Source organism: Oryctolagus cuniculus, chromosome X (assembly GCF_051225735.1).
Source record: "Oryctolagus cuniculus isolate XC-2025 breed Fujian yellow rabbit chromosome X, ASM5122573v1, whole genome shotgun sequence".
Taxonomy (NCBI): domain Eukaryota; kingdom Metazoa; phylum Chordata; class Mammalia; order Lagomorpha; family Leporidae; genus Oryctolagus; species Oryctolagus cuniculus.
The window spans coordinates 22241284-22258354 of record NC_142888.1 but is presented as its reverse complement, the minus strand read 5'-3'; the positions used below and the strand labels follow the sequence as shown (position 1 = coordinate 22258354).

The 17071-nt window shown below is 36.1% G+C and overlaps 1 protein-coding gene across 1 annotated transcript in view; it reads right to left on the bottom strand.

Moving 5' to 3' along the window:
• CFAP47 (cilia and flagella associated protein 47) overlaps positions 1-17071 on the bottom strand; it is a 375387-nt gene that overhangs the window by 266953 nt on the left and 91363 nt on the right. Inside the window, exons 23-26 of the mRNA XM_089324690.1 lie at positions 15653-15747; positions 12817-12976; positions 8328-8523; positions 5402-5620 (exon numbers count right to left, since the gene is read on the bottom strand). Coding sequence (XP_089180816.1) covers positions 5402-5620; positions 8328-8523; positions 12817-12976; positions 15653-15747 — 670 coding nt within the window. The remainder of the gene's footprint in view (positions 1-5401; positions 5621-8327; positions 8524-12816; positions 12977-15652; positions 15748-17071) is intronic.

Here is a 17071-nt window from a genome sequence, read left to right as displayed (position 1 = left end):
GACAGTGTTCCCCACTGTTGTCGATACCGAGTTTGGCATTGGTTATGGTGATGTCTATCAGATCCCTTCATTTATTTTTATAGCACCCTTTAGAAGTGGGATTTACATGCTATAAAATTCATCTTTGTAAGGTGCACAATTTAAGCGGTTTTCAGTATAGACATGGAGTTCTGCAAACATCATCACTAGCAATTATTTCCCATTTGCCCACCCCTCCAGTTCCTGAAAAACACTAATTTATTTTCTTTCACTATGGATTTGCCTATTCTGGACTTTTCTCTCTTGTCAATTCATAAGAAATCTGAATTGTCAAGACCACATGGACATCCCTTCTCTCATCAACATTTCATATTTGGATACTAAATGGCATGATGACCACATATAATTCATTAAATAAGATGTGGAAAGTCTCATTATTCACTTCTCTACTAATTACCTGGTGAGTAATTCATATTCCAATCACATATTTCTATTTACTTATCATTAGTGAAGATAAGAAACTCTTATGCTTCTCTGGTCAAGTATTTTTATGGATGAAATTTTGAAGCTTTGGGTTAAATCTTTTTGACAAATGGTATCTGATAATTACTCATTTTATCACTTTCCACTATCATATGAAATATTGCAATGGCTTATCAAAAATATGTCAAACACCATGAGAAATATTATGATTTTATTTTATATTTATTATATTTATTAAGAGTCTGCTCCTGTCTGTACTATTTTAAGGCAGACCTTAAATTCTAAGAGTCTACTGCAGCAGACACTGTGGCACAGCAAGTAAACTGTAGCATGTAGTGCCAGCATCCCATATGGGCACCAGTTTGAGTCCTGGCTGCTCCACTGTTGATCCAGCTCCCTACTAATGAGCATCCAGTAAAGCAGCAGGTGGCTCAAGTCTCTGGGGCCTGCACCAATGTGGGAGACCTGGAAGAAGCTCCCGGCACCTGGCTTTGGCCTGACACAGCCCTGGCTGTTGTGGTCATTTAGTGAGTGAACCAGCAGATGTTAGATTCCTCTCTCTGTCTCTCCTCTTCTCTGTAACTCTACCTTTCAAATAAATGAATGAATAGTAAAAGAGTCCTACTGAACATGCTTCTGATTTATGGAGAGAAAGGCAAAACAAGAAGAAAGAAGTCTCTAGGTTTTTGGAAACATATCTCTCTACTATTAGTATGATTGTCTATACAAAACTTTTGTTAGGAGATTACTAGAAAAAATTATGTGTCAGAGGCAGCGCTGTGGCTTAGCAGGTAAGGCAGCCACCTGCAGTGCCAGCATCTTGTATGGGTGCCAGTTCCAGTCCTGCTGCGTCACTTCTGATCCAGCTCTCTGCTATGACCTGGGAAAGCAGTGGAAGATGGCCCAAGTCCTTGGGTCCCTGCACTCGTGTGGGAGACCCCGAAGAAGCTCCTGGCCCCTGGCTTCGGATCAGCACAGCTCCGGCCATTGGGGCCAATTGGGGAGTAAACCAGCAGATGGAAGACAACCCCCTCCCCCGCCTCTCCTCTCTGTGTAACTCTTGACTTTTAAATAAATTAGTCAATATTAAAAAAAATTGTCAAAACAGACAGTGGTTAAAAGATTAAAAGACTTTACAGCTAATACTGCTTTGGGTCAATGACCTATATTTCTATTTATAAGGCTAAAGAAAGTGAGAAATGGGAAGAGATGAAAATATGCTGGAACTGGAGCTGGCACTGTAGCATAGCAGGTAATGCCGCCACCTGCAGTGCAGGCATCCCATATGGGCACTGGTTTAAGTCCTGGCTGCTCCACTTCTGATCCAGCTCTCTGCTATGACCTGGACCTGTATGAGAGACCCAGAAGAAGCTCCTGGTTCCTGGATTCAGGTTGGCGCAGCTCTGGCCTTTGTGGCCATCTGGAGAGTGAACCAGCAAATGGAAGACCTCTCTCTTTCTCTGCCTCTCCTTCTTTCTCTGTGTAACTCTGACTCTCAAATAAATAAATAAATCTTTAAAAAAAGAGAGAAAAGAATTAAAAAAAAAAAACAAGAAAATATGCTGGACCAGCTCTTTGAAAATGCTTTTTGTTGTGAAACCTACTCTTATAACTGCTATCACCATTAAAAAGAAATAATATTCAAGTAAAGACTTCAAATCAATGAAGCAATTTTGGATGACTGCATTCGCTTCTTGGGGATTTATTATACCAAACAAATCTCATGGAGAAACCTTTCTAAAATTCGCTTATCTGCATGTTTTGACAATGTTTCTTAAATCAATAACTGCTAGCAAAATATTCCACACGCAACTTTACTTACAAAAGTGTTCATTGATGTTTATTTAGATATTTAATAATTACCAAAGATAGTACCTTTTATGATACTTAGGTCAATTGATTGGACAACTAAATTTTAATTCTGGTGCTCTAATGTATATTTATAGTGGTAAAACTCACCCACAGTGTTGCCAAATGCAAGAATCTATCACAAATGATGGCATCATGTCATATTGTTAATCTAATAAAATTACAAAATTTGAATTTACTTTATTTTCAATATGTCAAGACTGACTGAAAAGATTCCTGACAATAATGTCATTATTATTCATTTTTCAATGTCTTTTCTTGAGGGTGATGGGAGGGAGCAAAGTTGTAGTCATCTAAATTTGTTTCATTGATTTGAAGTCTTTACTTGAATACTGCTGGGTATTGCAATCACTAAATATGCTATCTATAACCCTTCAAAACACTGTTAATTATGATCATTAATAATTCTAGGAAATATAAGCTGTTTACTAATGCAGTATCCCCAAATCATTTTTTCAACTAAATGTCTCTAAGTTCATGGAAGTATGTTTCACATATAAAGGTCTTTCACTTATTTGCACCCTAGCAGAGTAAAGTGAGGGGAGAGAACTCTTCTTTAGACCACATAAGAGATCACAGATATTCATCAACTGCAGACTATCTGATCAGTTAGCAATATTTTAAGCACATAACAATTCTTTGCATACGAATATCTTAGAATTTTCAGTATGTGTATTAATCAGGAAATGATTCTGTAACTTACATAAACCATATTTGAAATCTCAAAATGTCACTTTGAGGTCAATTTTCATAATTTAAAATTTTGGACTAACACATATCCATCTCATAGCTATTTAAAACCTCTATCTGCAGAATTTTGGGAGAAATCTGTGGAAAAGGCAAGCCAGGTGGTGTACAAATCTCTGAGCTGTGTGTACATGGGTGTGGAGGGGACTACTATCAGAGACAGGAGCCATACTAGCAGGAAATATCTATTCCTATTATTTTTAGATAACAGTTTTATTGAGCCAATCCAAATGTAACAACATCTAAACAAGGAAACAAAGAAAAAAGCAAGGATATTAATCTATGAGAACCTACAGTATAAAATGATCTTACAAAGTAAAAGAAAGCAGAGAATGAAGACATTAGTTTTATTTTTAATTGGGCCAATGTACAAAGCAGATGCAAAAGCTTTGATTTAGGGTAAATATCTTACCTACATTATATTCTATCAGGGAATAGCCCCTTGCCTACTCATAACCTTGGTCAGAGCATACACATGGATTGTCTACAGTAAAAATTAACAGAAATTCTGAGGTGAAAGGGAAGCACTTGGGGAACTGCTATAAAACCCCACTTAGAGATCAGAGCTGGAATGTCTGAAGAGAGAAAGGCAAGGAAGTTTTGCAGAGTTGAGAAAGAGGATCTGATCATGTTTGCTATGGGAAATTAAATAAGGTGAAAACAATGCACCAGTAAGAGTTTGCCAAAAATTCCCAGGAATGCTCATGATTGGGCTCCTTGTTCATCTGTTTGCAGGGAAAAGCCTTTTGTTGCCTATGTGTGATTTGCAAAGTTCCTAAATTAGTTTCAATAGTTCTAATTTATCCCAAAGCTCCTGAGGATTGAAATAGGGGTTTGGGAGAAAGTGAGGTGTTAAGAAGATATTTTTTAAAAAGGCAAGGAATTTCAGATAAGAGTAAGCAACTCTCCAGGCTGAAACGAAATACACAACAAAAAAAGAAAAAAAAATCATCAAATACCTCATCCTACTCTTTCTAGTGAATGTTTTCAAGTCTCCTTATTATTCCCTTTGCTTAGTAGACCTCAGCATATTGGCATAGCAAAGTGTGATCGTGCCCTCTTAGAGGCATTCAGACACCTAGTGCCAGAAAGCATCTAGCCCATGCAGTGCTTACTGAAACTTTTTTTAAATTCACTTTGCTAATGTGATCTGAGCCTGAGCCTGCCTTAGTTTTAACACATTTGTGGATGTGACTTTTATTGGTGAGCTCAAAGGTACACACCACATAGGGTTTAAGGCAAGATATGAATTTGTTTAATGGACTGACATAAAATTAAACTTCTATGAGCAAGACCAGCAATGCACAAAAAGATAGACTATCTCCTAAAATACTGGCATGGAGTTCAGTGATTGACAGCAACCTAAAGCTACGTCATTAATTTTGTTTAAGAGTTTAACAAAAGACAGACTGTTAGCAATAGCAAAAAAATGGGAGTGTGAGTTGTGTAACTTAGATTTTGTTATTCATCATCATATAAAAGAAAAGACATAGCAAAGGTTCAGGAGAATTGCTTGTACTCTGTCCTGGACACAGCCACATTCTTATACTTTCTGTCTCTCTCCCTTCTAATTCCAAACACACAGATCTATTCTTTTACTGTGAATACATACCAAATAATAATAATCCCACTAAAGAATAAATGAGCATATAAACACTACACATTGACCTAATTTTTGATGTACAATTCACCCTAATGTTACTTCTCATTGTAAATGTTATTAATAAACCTTATTGTTCTATATTTCAACCTCTTGTCATTTGATTGGTCAAATCACCTCAAAGTATAATGTAAAAGTGGATTTCTGGTCCTATAAGACAAGGCATTCAGAAACATGGTTTTACCAGTGTGTACTTGAATTTCCCTGAGCTTGTTAAAGTAACATGTAACAAAGCCCTGTTCTTGGGAAGTTATTAAGCTGCTGTTTCTCACCTTGAGTTAATACTCGTTTACCATTTCCTTTGTACCAGTTCCTGTTCAAATTATTCAACAATTATTAACTCAGTGAACATCACATGATGACACAGGAGATAGGTTCTGCAATTATCATCACTTTACGGAGGAGGAAATGGAGAGACTCAAAGGTAAAGTTAGCAAAGCCAAGATTCGACCTCAGGCAGCCTTATTCCAGAACACATGCTGATAAGCATGATTACCCTATTTCTCTGTGAGAGAAAACTTAACGTTTAGAACATTAAAAAATCTTTATGTCCAAAGTCCTTACATTAGATGTTTCTCCTTTTAACATTTAACACATCTGTAGAATATAAACCTATTATTCTTTGCTGTCAGATACAAAAGCATCTACATTTAGATATCTTACCAGTTATCTTTGTCATCATAGAAAAGAAGATTGATGAAAAATGACACAGGTTTAGATGAGTTGAAACGGAGTTGGCAGGTGAGCTCATCATTAATTCCACACGGAGAGCCTGTGATGACTCTGTCTTTCGGGAAATTCACAGAAAGAGGATGAATCTCATCATAATCATCATCATCAAGAAGTTCTGCTGTTGGAATCTGGACACTTAGAGTTGAATCTCTGTTTAAAATTTTAAAAAGTGTTTTTTAGCTCAAATCACTTGTAAGTAATTGAATTTAAATGTGAATTTCTTTGGGTTTGTTTGAATCATCTAAAAATTAAAACATCAAATATTTACAATACACCCAATTATTAAAGATATACTTATTTTCTGGTCACAATAAGGATTTATAATATGTAAATCCAACCAAGAAGCACTTGAGCTGATCAAATGTTCCTTTTATTCTACAAAGATTAAATAAATAGTTGATAAAGGACAAATTTTTAACCACAAACATTATATAAATATTATGGTTTTTAAATATATTCTGACAAGAATTTACCAAAGATTACCACTTTAATAGCTACAAACTTAGTCCATGAAGACTAGATAACTTTGCACATACATATACAGGTAGAAGTTTTTGAATCTAGATACTATTAAGCACTTGCATATATATATATATAATGAATAATTTTTCAATCATTTTTCAAAAATTCCACTAATGTTCATATATTTCATTACATATATATGAAGTATTTATTCAATGTAAAACATTTATAATTTTTAATAACATAGTATGTGTATGTAATAGTCACTTTAAATTACTACTTCTAATTTTTAGTGATCAATAAATATTTGAGCACACTATGTTATTATATATGTAGAGACCTACAATAAATAAGAAATGTTATTAAATGGGAATCATATTTCCCTAGTATTTTAATCAATGTGAAGATTATTCAATTAACGATAAAAAGATCAACTTGAATTAATCAAAACTATGTGGCACATTCAATAAAATATGAGAAATTAATTTACAATTTTTTTCTAAAAACATTTCAATTGCTAATTAGCTAACTGTCATTGGATAAGTCATTAATGCTATTGGTTTTATCATGAATTTGTTGGAAGAAGAGTTACAACATCTCTTCATTCCTTTCATTTTCAGCTCATTTTATATACCATTTCTTGCAAGATCCAGCTTTTGAGTTGAAGTAGTTTTAAAATTGATACCTTTACATAATTTTTTAAAGCTTTTTTTTTATTTACTTGAAAGGCAGAGTCACAGAGAGAAGGGGAGAGAGATACATAGAAAGAGGTTTTCCATGTGCTGCTTCACTCCCCAAATGGCTGCAACAGTTGGGGCTGGGCCAGGCCAAAGCCCAGAGCCAGGAGCTTCTTCCTGATCTTCCACATGGGTGCAGGGGTCCCAAGAACTTGGGCAATCCTCCAATGTTTTCCCAGGCACATTAGCAAGGAGCTGGATCAGAAGTGGAGCAGCTAGGACTTGAACTGGAACCCAGGTGGGATGCTGGCATTTCAAGCAGCAGCTTCACCTGCTACACCACAACACCTGCCCTGACACATTTACATATTAATTCAGAAATTGAATGATTAAAAGCTTAATTCACACATTAGACAATGTTTCTTGATAAAAATACACTACAGGACAATATAATTCAAACTGTACTTATAAATAGGTGTATAGTTCTAAATAAAAATGTTTTTGTTTTTATTTTATATAGAGTAATTAATTATATCTTTCTTGACATGTTTTATTTTACATTTATTTCAATATTTTGTTTCTAAGATTACTAACATAGTTGTTTCATTAGCTGAACTTCATCCACTTCATAATCATAGAACATTGAAATACATATTTACTCTTTGTCAGATAATTCCAATATCTGAATTATTTAGGGAATCTTATGAAGGCTATTTGTGGCTCTAAGTTATGGTGTCTTCCATATTGGGAATTTTGACTTTTTATAAATCAGAAGAATGAAAAATAGGCTGCATTCCATTATAACATCTGAATGTGATAAACAGAATTCTCAGATGACCTCAAAAAATACTGTTGCTTGGTGTACAAACTGTAATTCCCAACCCTAGAGTGTGAGCAGAATCTGTAAACACAAGGAGATTATCTCTGCTGTGATTGAGCTACATTATGTGGCAATGGCAATGGAATCTTCCAGATGTAATTAAGGTCCCTAATCAATTTTGACTTTGGGTAAAGCAAAGGGGAGAGTATCCTAGCTGGGTCTGACTTAATCTGGGGAAATCTGAAAAGATGATTTGGAAGTCAGAGACTGAGAAGTTTGATAGATGGTACACTTTGGGCCTTGAATGAGTTAGAGACCATTATTATTAGTATGGGAACACATGGTTAGGACTTCAGGGTATACTCTAAGAGCTGAGTGTCCCCAGCCAAAAAAATTGATGATTTAATTCTATAATTACAAGGAAATTATTTCTGCCCTTGGGAAAGGGATTAAACCTGAAATAATACTGTTGATCCAGTCAACATCTTGATTTCTCAACATCTTAAGACACTGAGCATAAGACACACATAAACCACTTGGACTCCTGATTCACAGAAACTGTGAGACAATAAATTAATCTTGTGTGAAATATCAAATGCTTGTTTAAAGGCATTAAGCTTGTAGTAATTTGTCATATAGCAAAAGAAGACAAATACACTAATGTTTCAAGTTTGCATTTTATACCATTAAGAGAGATGCACCATAAATCTTAAGAAAATACAATAACTGTGAGATAACAGAGGCTTTTTTAAAATTTCAATATACAATTAGATATTTTAATAGTTCTTTGCAACTATAGAAATTAGTCAGACATTGCCTATACCTCTTATGTAACAGAGAGAAACAAACAAAAACCATATGCAAAAGGGAAATGGTAAATTCCTATTTAAATATTTACCCGAAATAGTTTTGGGGTAAAATCTTGATCTCCATCACAGTTGTTACATCCAAAGGAACAGGAGTGAAAAATATAAATGGTGGGTCAAATAATAACTTGGGTGATTTTATCTCTCCAGTCAGACTTAACATTCGAAAGTCAATTGGATTATCATTTAAATACATAGGAATATTAGCATTGTATTTTCTAGGCTTTTCTGTTGAAAAATCTAAAAAAAAAACAAACATATTTTGGATTAGTTGACACACCAGAAATATGTTTAATTCTTAGGAGTTTGGCTGGGAACCTAATGAGGCAGCCTATAGACTGTACTGCTTGGGCTCGACTGCATACTGAAGGAAAAGTCAAATGGAAAATTTTTTCCTTCTAGATTTTCTAGTCCATTTCACCTTGGCATAAATATTGACAGGGACATATAGAACAAGCTCTTAATGGAAATATGAGTGGTAACTTCAGCTGAAATAGCCTTTGTGGTACTTTATCAGAACTAGAACATTATAGAAACGGATAAAAAAAAAAACACAAAAATACATAATGAAATCTAATGGTTTTTACAAAACAAATTTTAGAATGCCAAGTTTACTCAGTGTTTTATATTATCAGAGACTGAAATAGAGATATTAAAGCATGAAATATTTTTAAAACTTACTAATCACAATATGCTATGTATTGTTTCTCACACATAAAAGTGATTATATGATGCCATGCTAATAAATAGAAACAGAACACCAGACTAATTTAACATGGTCCTAATAGAATATTATTGAGAATACACAGCTCAAAATATCCTTTAATAAGCTTAAAAGTTATAATAGTTTCTTATTCTACTTTCTCAATTGAAAACGTAGCTAACTGTGGATATTTGATCTAGATTATCACATGTGTAAAATGAAGTAGTGTCCTGAGGATTCTAGTGCAAGTGATTTTATGAGAGTGTTGGCATGACGAACCCATAGGTAAAGAAGTGAAGCAGTACAGAGACTGGCAAATAGCTATGAAAAGATGTGATTTTAGAACGACAGTTTTGACCTAATCCCACTAGGAGCTATGGGATGCAAATTAAATAAAGACTGTAAATGGCTGGGCCACCTGGCATGGCCTTGGTGGGGTTCCCAGGAATCCCTGCATCAAGCATTTTCCTTTAGCCAATAGCAGAACTCTGCATAAGGGGACAGATGTGATCTGTCAGGCGCCAACACCCATACCTGAGTGATGGATGAACAAGTCCACTAAAAAGGATGTGGGCAGGCCCAAAGAGCATATGCAAGAGATTCTGATCTTAATGCTTAACTTAAGTAAGCTTAACTAGGAAGATGAATAGGTTAGCAACTAAAATACCTTTTGATTTAGAACAATGGTCTGGAAATGGTACATAGTATTTTTAGTATGGTACATAAATTATTAAGGTACTGAAGCAGATCCTTCAAATTAAAGGCAGATATCAGTAAAGATTTTCTCAAAAAAAAAAAAAAGAAAAAGATCTTCTCACATATTTTGCAAGCACTTTCTTGTTGTCCCTTTGCTCCCATCTACTTTAAGAAGCAAATATAACTAGTACTCAGAGTATTTTACACTTCATGTTCTGTGTCAGTGCAAACTGATGACATCTTTACTTAATACATAGTAAATAGATCTTCTGTATATAAAGATAATTGAAAATGAATCTTGCCAGCGCCGGGCTCACTAGGCTAATCCTCCGCCTTGCGGCGCCGGCACACCAGGTTCTAGTCCCAGTCGGGGCGCCGGATTCTGTCCCGGTTGCCCCTCTTCCAGGCCAGCTCTCTGCTGTGGCCAGGGAGTGCAGTGGAGGATGGCCCAAGTCCTTGGGCCCTGCACCCCATGGGAGACCAGGAGAAGCACCTGGCTCCTGCCTTTGGATCAGCGCGGTGCGCTGGCCGCAGTGTGCCAGCCGCGGCGGCCATTAGAGGGTGAACCAAAGGCAAAGGAAGACCTTTCTCTCTGTCTCTCTCTCTCACTGCCCACTCTGCCTGTCAAAAAAAAAAAAAAAAAAAAAAAAAAAAAAGAAGAAGAAGAAAGAAAAGAATCTTGATGTGAATGGAGCAGGAGATAGGAGGGGTGCGGGTGGGAGGGAAGTTATGGGGGAGGAAGCCATTGTAATCCATAAGCTGTACTTTGGAAATTTATATTTACTAAATAAAAGTTAAAAAAAATAAAAAAAAAAGAAGCAAATATCAGGGCCCAGCACTGTGGTGTAGCAGGTAAAGCCACTGCTTGCAGTGCCGGCATCCCATATGAGCGGCTGTTAGAGTCCCAGCTGCTCCGCTTCTGATCCAGCTCTCTGCTCTGGCCTGGGAAAGCAGTGGAAGATGGCCCAAGCCCTTGGGCTCCTGCACCCACGTGGAGACCCAGAAGAAGCTCCTGGCTCCTGACTTCGGATCAGGTCAGCCAGGGGAAGATAGCTTAAAAAAAAAAGTAGTTAGTACAATCTCAGGGAAGAGTTAGTTGCTAGGAAATGTAAACTGGTACAGCCACGTTGGAAGACAGTGTGGAAATTCCTCAGAAATATGATTATAGACCTACCATATTACTCAGCCATCCCACTCCTGGGAATTTACCCAAAGGAAATGAAAACAGTAAATAAAAGAGTTATCTGTACCTCTGTGTCTATTGCAACTCAATTCACAATGGCTAAGACATAGAATCAATCCAGATGTTCATCAATGGCTGACTGGATAAAGAAATTATGGTATATACACACTATGGAATACTACACAGTGGTAAAGAAAAATAAAATCCTTTCATTTGCAACAAAATGGATACAACTGGAAACCACTTATTAAGCCAGTCTGAAAAAGACAAATACCATTTGTACTCCCTGATCATTGGTAACTAATAGAGTACCTAAAAGGTAAATTATAGAAGTGAAATTGACAATTTTATATGTGATGATTGTTTGCAGCCCTTACTTGACTGTTGAGGAACAAGCTTTTTTTTTTTTTCCTTCAAACTATTTGTTGAACTCTTTACTTAGTGTAGGGTTATCTTATGAGTATAAAGTTAACTGAAAATAGATCTTTGTAAAAAATAGGAATGGGACTAAGAAAGGGACGAGGAAGAAAGGTGGGAGGGAGGGCAACGTGGGAAGAATCACTGTGTTTCTAAATTTGTATATATGAATTGCATGAAGTTTGTATACATTAAGTAAAAGGTTTCTAGGTTAAAAATGTCACATAAATTACCACAGGTATGCAAAACCATTCTCAACACCACTAATCATCTGTGACTTTCAGATCAAAACCATAAGGAGATAATATAACACATAGGGTTAGAAAGGCTGTTATCAGTCAAGGTAATAAGTATTGATGAGAGTGTGAAGAAAAAGGAATTCTGGCACAATGTTGAGGTGAATGTCAATTGCTACAGCTACTATGGAAACCATTATGGAGTTTCCTCAAATAATTAAACATACAGTTATCAGATAATCTAGTAATGGCACTTTTGTATATATAACCAAAGGAAATAAAATCACTACATCAAAAATATATTTTCATTCCCATGTTTATTGCAGCCTTATTCACAATGACCAAATTATGGAAAAAAAACATAAGTGTTCAAAGACAGTTGAATGAATAAAGAATGTGCTATATGTATATATATATATATAAAATATGCAGTCATAGAAAAGGAAATATTGCTATTTGCAGAGTGACCTTAGAGTACAATTATTCTTTTTTTTTTTTTTTTTGACAGGCAGAGTGGACAGTGAGAGAGAGAGACAGAGAGAAAGGTCTTCCTTTGCCGTTGATTCACCCTCCAATGGCCGCCGCGGCCGGCGCACCGCGCTGATCCGATGGCAGGAGCCAGGAGCCAGGTGCTTTTCCTGGTCTCCCATGGGGTGCAGGGCCCAAGCACCTGGGCCATCCTCCACTGCACTCCCTGGCCACAGCAGAGGGCTGGCCTGGAAGAGGGGCAACCGGGACAGAATCCGGCGCCCCAACCGGGACTAGAACCCGGTGTGCCGGCGCCGCTAGGCGGAGGATTAGCCTAGTGAGCCGCGGCGCCGGCCCAGAGTACAATTATTCTAAGTGAAATAAGGTAGACACAGAACTATAAGTACAATATAATTTCACTTATCTGGAATCTAGAATGTTGAGTTCATAGGAACAAAGAATAGACATCATTCTTTGCGGAGGAAATGGGAATAGGTTAGCAAAAGGATACTAACTTTGAGCTACAAAAAGCAAGTTATGGAGATGTAACATTGATGGTGGATGCGTTTATTAATTTGGTTGTGGTAATAATTATACAATGTACATATAGCATATAAAAGCATAACGTTATATACCTTAAATATATACGATCTTTGTCAGTAAATATTTTAAGATATAAAAATGAGATCAATAGAATAAGATTATATGTACTTACTCAAATAGAAAAGAACATATAACCAGTCATTTCAAATTTGTATGTAAGGTAAAATAGAAGATAAATGTAAATTGTCACCACAGTACAGGAGAAAATTACTTACTCGGACAGAAATGTACAGAAATAGTAAACTCTTCTTCTGGTTGCAGTATGCCAGTCAGTGCACTAAACTTGAATACGCCATCTTTGAAAAGTTTATCAGCACTACCAATATCCAAAGTCCACTGCACACTTTGTTTTGATATATTTTGTAAGACAAGATCCTTTTAACACAAAAGATGAAATTTTTAAGAATTATAGTGTGCATTAGAAAATCAGTTGTATTGCTACAGCATGTTGTTGGGCTTATAAACCAAGTTAAATGATTAAAAATGATAGTCATAGGTTAAATACTTTAAATCTGATGCTAGACAAGCAAAGGGATATGAAAATATGTTCACAGTCTATTGAGAACTATATAAAACACACAAAACAATGGAGATGGAGGTAAAATAAAAATATCAGTCTAGTTGTTCTGGCTAGAAAAGATGGAAAGTAACAAAACCCCTCACTCGTTTATGGTCACAATGCAAAATATACATTCAATTTGTAAGACAGTAGGGCAGTTTACTGTAATGTTAATCATACCATGATCCAGCAATGCCATTCCTAAATATTTACTTAAGTGAACTGAAAATGTATGTTTACACAAAACCTCTATATAAATGTATATAATAGCTTTGTTCATAATGTCCAAACAATGGCAAAACAGACAGACAAATGAAAAAAAAAAAACACAAGATTCCATTCAACTAAAGGATGGATATACATACAACTGAATAAAATTCAGTGATAAAATAGGTTTATATTAACTTATACAAAATATGGATGGCTATTAAGTATACTTTTATAAATGAAAAAATATCAGACCCAAATGGCTATATATCACATAATTACATTTATCTGACATGCTGGAAATGCAAAATTTTAGAAATAGAAAAACAAAACAATTGCCAAATGTTAGTGGAATAGTAGTTTGGAAAGGAGTCACACAAAATCTTTAGTGTGTTGAAACTGTTCTTCACCACATTGAAAGGGTAGATATATTATTCTAATAATATTTTGAAACCAACAGATCTGTATACTACAAACTGAATGTAAATTTATGTAAATCAATAAACAATCAACCAAGATGGATGCAGTCTGTAACAAACTGCATTACAAATGTTAGATACAGGGCCGCCATCAGAGCACATGTGGTTAAGGCACCACTTGTGATCTTGGAATCCCATTTTGGAGTGCCAGTTTGAGTCCTGGCTGCTCTGCTTCTGATCCAGCTTCCTGTTAATGCACTTGGGAGGGCAGTGGAAGATGGCTCATATGCTTGATCCCCTGCCACAAAGTGGAAGACCTGGGTGCAGTTCCAGGCTCCTGGCTTCAGCCTGGACCATGCCTGGCTGTTGCTGCCATTTGGCAAGTGAATCAGAAGATGGAAGACAAGGTTTTTGCTCGCTCTCTCTCTCTCTCTCTCCCTACCCCACTCTGTGTCTCCCTTTCTCTCTGTTACTCTATCCTTCAAATAAATCTTTACAAACAACAAAAATGACAAATAAATGGTAGACATAAACTCCCTGAATTTAGTGAGGGTGGGGAACTATTGACCTAAATAACCTTGAATGACAGTATTTTAAATGGAAACTATAAAGCTAGTGACAAAAAGAACTGTACAAATGGATTTTAAAAAGTATACAGGAAGAATCGTTAAAAAATAAAAATATATGGGAATATACTTGTATTATCTTTTAAAATAGTTATTTTTTAAAAGATTTTATTTATTTGAGAGATAGAGTTACAGACAGAGGGAGAGACAGAGAGAAAGATCTTCCTTCCATTGGTTCACTCCCCAGATGGTCACAACGGCCGGAGCTGTGCCGATCTGAAGCCAGGAGCCAGGTGCCCTTTTCCTGGTTTCCCATGAGGTGCAGGGGCCCAAGGACTTGGGCCATCTTCTACTGCTTTCCCAGGCCACAGCAGAGAGCTGGATTGGAAGAAGAGCAACCAGGACTAGAACCAGCGCCGATATGGGATGCTGGTGCCACAGGCAGAGCATTAACCTACTGCGCCACGGTGAAGGCCCCTTAAAATAAGCAGATGGACACACAGAGAGAGACACAGAGAGATAGCAACAAAGATAGAGAGACAGAGAGAGCTCCCATCCACAGGTTCACTCTCCACAAGCCCACAGTGACTTAGGCTAGGTCACTCCAAAGTTGGGTGCTTGGACTTCACCACAGGTCTCCCATGTGTGTAACAGGGACCCAAGTTCTTGAGCCATCACCACCATCTCCCAGAGCACCTATTACTAAGAAGCTGGCATCAGGAGACACACAGCTAGCACTTGAACTCAGGCACTCTAACGTGAGGAGCTAGCATCCCAACCACTAAGCCAAACTTCTGCATTATATTTTAATTCTTTTTTCCAAAAACGTTTGAATCTCCCTCCAAGATAAACACTGCACTCCAGTTTGGTCAATGTGTTAGCAGTTGTAATGGGCTACAGATTAGCAATTCTGAAACTTCTTTGCTTGCACATCAAGTTGGAAAATAAGTAAATTGCAAATAATGAGAGGTAGATTTCTTACTGTCAGAGAAAGGAGTGATTAAAGAGTAAGGGAGAGAGACTGAAATGTATCTGGTATTGGATTGATTAAAGATATGCATTTGAATTTAGGTTTAGGTAGATGATAGACAGATAGAAGATATTTAGAGAAATGGTAACAGATACACAAGAATACAAGTTCTCTAAATATGCCAATATTCTTGCTGTGAGTAACATAAATCTTTGGAGAAAAGTCAATCACATGGAATAATTAAAACCACTCACACTTCAGAATAAGCAACTAAATAAGCTAAAAAAATACACAAAAAAGTGATAAACTGTATCATTTCTCTATTCATACCTGAGATCTTGTGATTTTCTTTTTAAAGTTCACTTCATGTGAAGGTATTTCAAATATAAACTTAGTACTGGATAGTTTCAATGGTGCTTGCAATACTATGACAGGAAATAAAATATATTGACCAAATATTAATGAATATAAATTCATAGGTGCTTGTTAGTATACTTTTCAATATGAGAAAATAATAGCTTCTATTTTTTTAATCAGCAACCAGATCCAAAATATCTTCATTTACTACATTTATAAAGTTCAATTTTGGGGAGATTATTAAAATCATAATTTATTATAAGTAAAATAAAAAAATTATCCTTAAGATGATAAAAGGGTACAAACAATACTGAGTATTCACTAAGAAAAAAGTCTCCACATGATAATTTGCCCAAAGTGAGCAAATACAGAAAGTATTATTATTGGAATATAGGGAAATATATACTTGATATATAACATTTCCTAAATGAAACAAAAAAGTTCTAGATATAAATGGTTATTCTAAGGAAGATTGGGAATAAAAATACTTACTGTAGTTGGGAAGATATTAACTGCTAGAAAAACCTATGTATTTTTAGGCTTAGCTTTGAGTCATTTGTAATTCTTAATGGAGACCAAAGGGATAATAAGTAAATGGAAAGAAACCGATTCCTGAGCCTGTAAATGTATGCATTATATACAAGCTTTTACTGTATGACTGGAATTAATGACTGCTTTGGCAGAAGTCAAGACTAGTGAGACAGTAGAAAGTTGTGCATGGTGTTGAGCATTGTGTCAGTTCCCAACCTGTCACGAGAAATCCTAGAAAAGACGATCTTATGGCAGACACAGAACATGAAAGACACAACACAGCTTTCCCATTTGTGAATTTTCTATATAAAATAACCAAGAAAAATAATAGTTTGGTTATATCTTTAAAAACATAGTACTGTTTTCTCATATTACTTCATCATTCAGAAAGCCTAATATCTTTTAAACAAAAAAGCTATATTCTCCCTAATGCATATTATTTAAGAATTATTTTCTGGAGGAACGAACTACTCAAGATTAGATACTCAAAGATTAACATTTCAGACTACCCCATTTACACCTCCAATATTGAAACATCCATTAGCATTCTGACTGCCTGGCAATGATACAATTTTTGGTGTTGAAACTAATTTTTTGAGAGCCACTAATAGACACGGAAGAACAGGAAAGGGTGGATAGCAGTTGAAGGAACTACTTAATATGAAATACAGAGGCACAGAACCCAGCATTGTGGCATAGCAGGTAAAGCATGACGTCAGCATTCCATATGGGCACCGGTTTGTGCCATGGCTGCTCCACTTCTGATCCAGCTCCCTGCTAATTCACCTGGGAAGGTTGCAGAAGATGGCCCAAGTGCTTGGATCCCTGCCACCCATGTGGGAGACCCAGACAGAGTTCCTG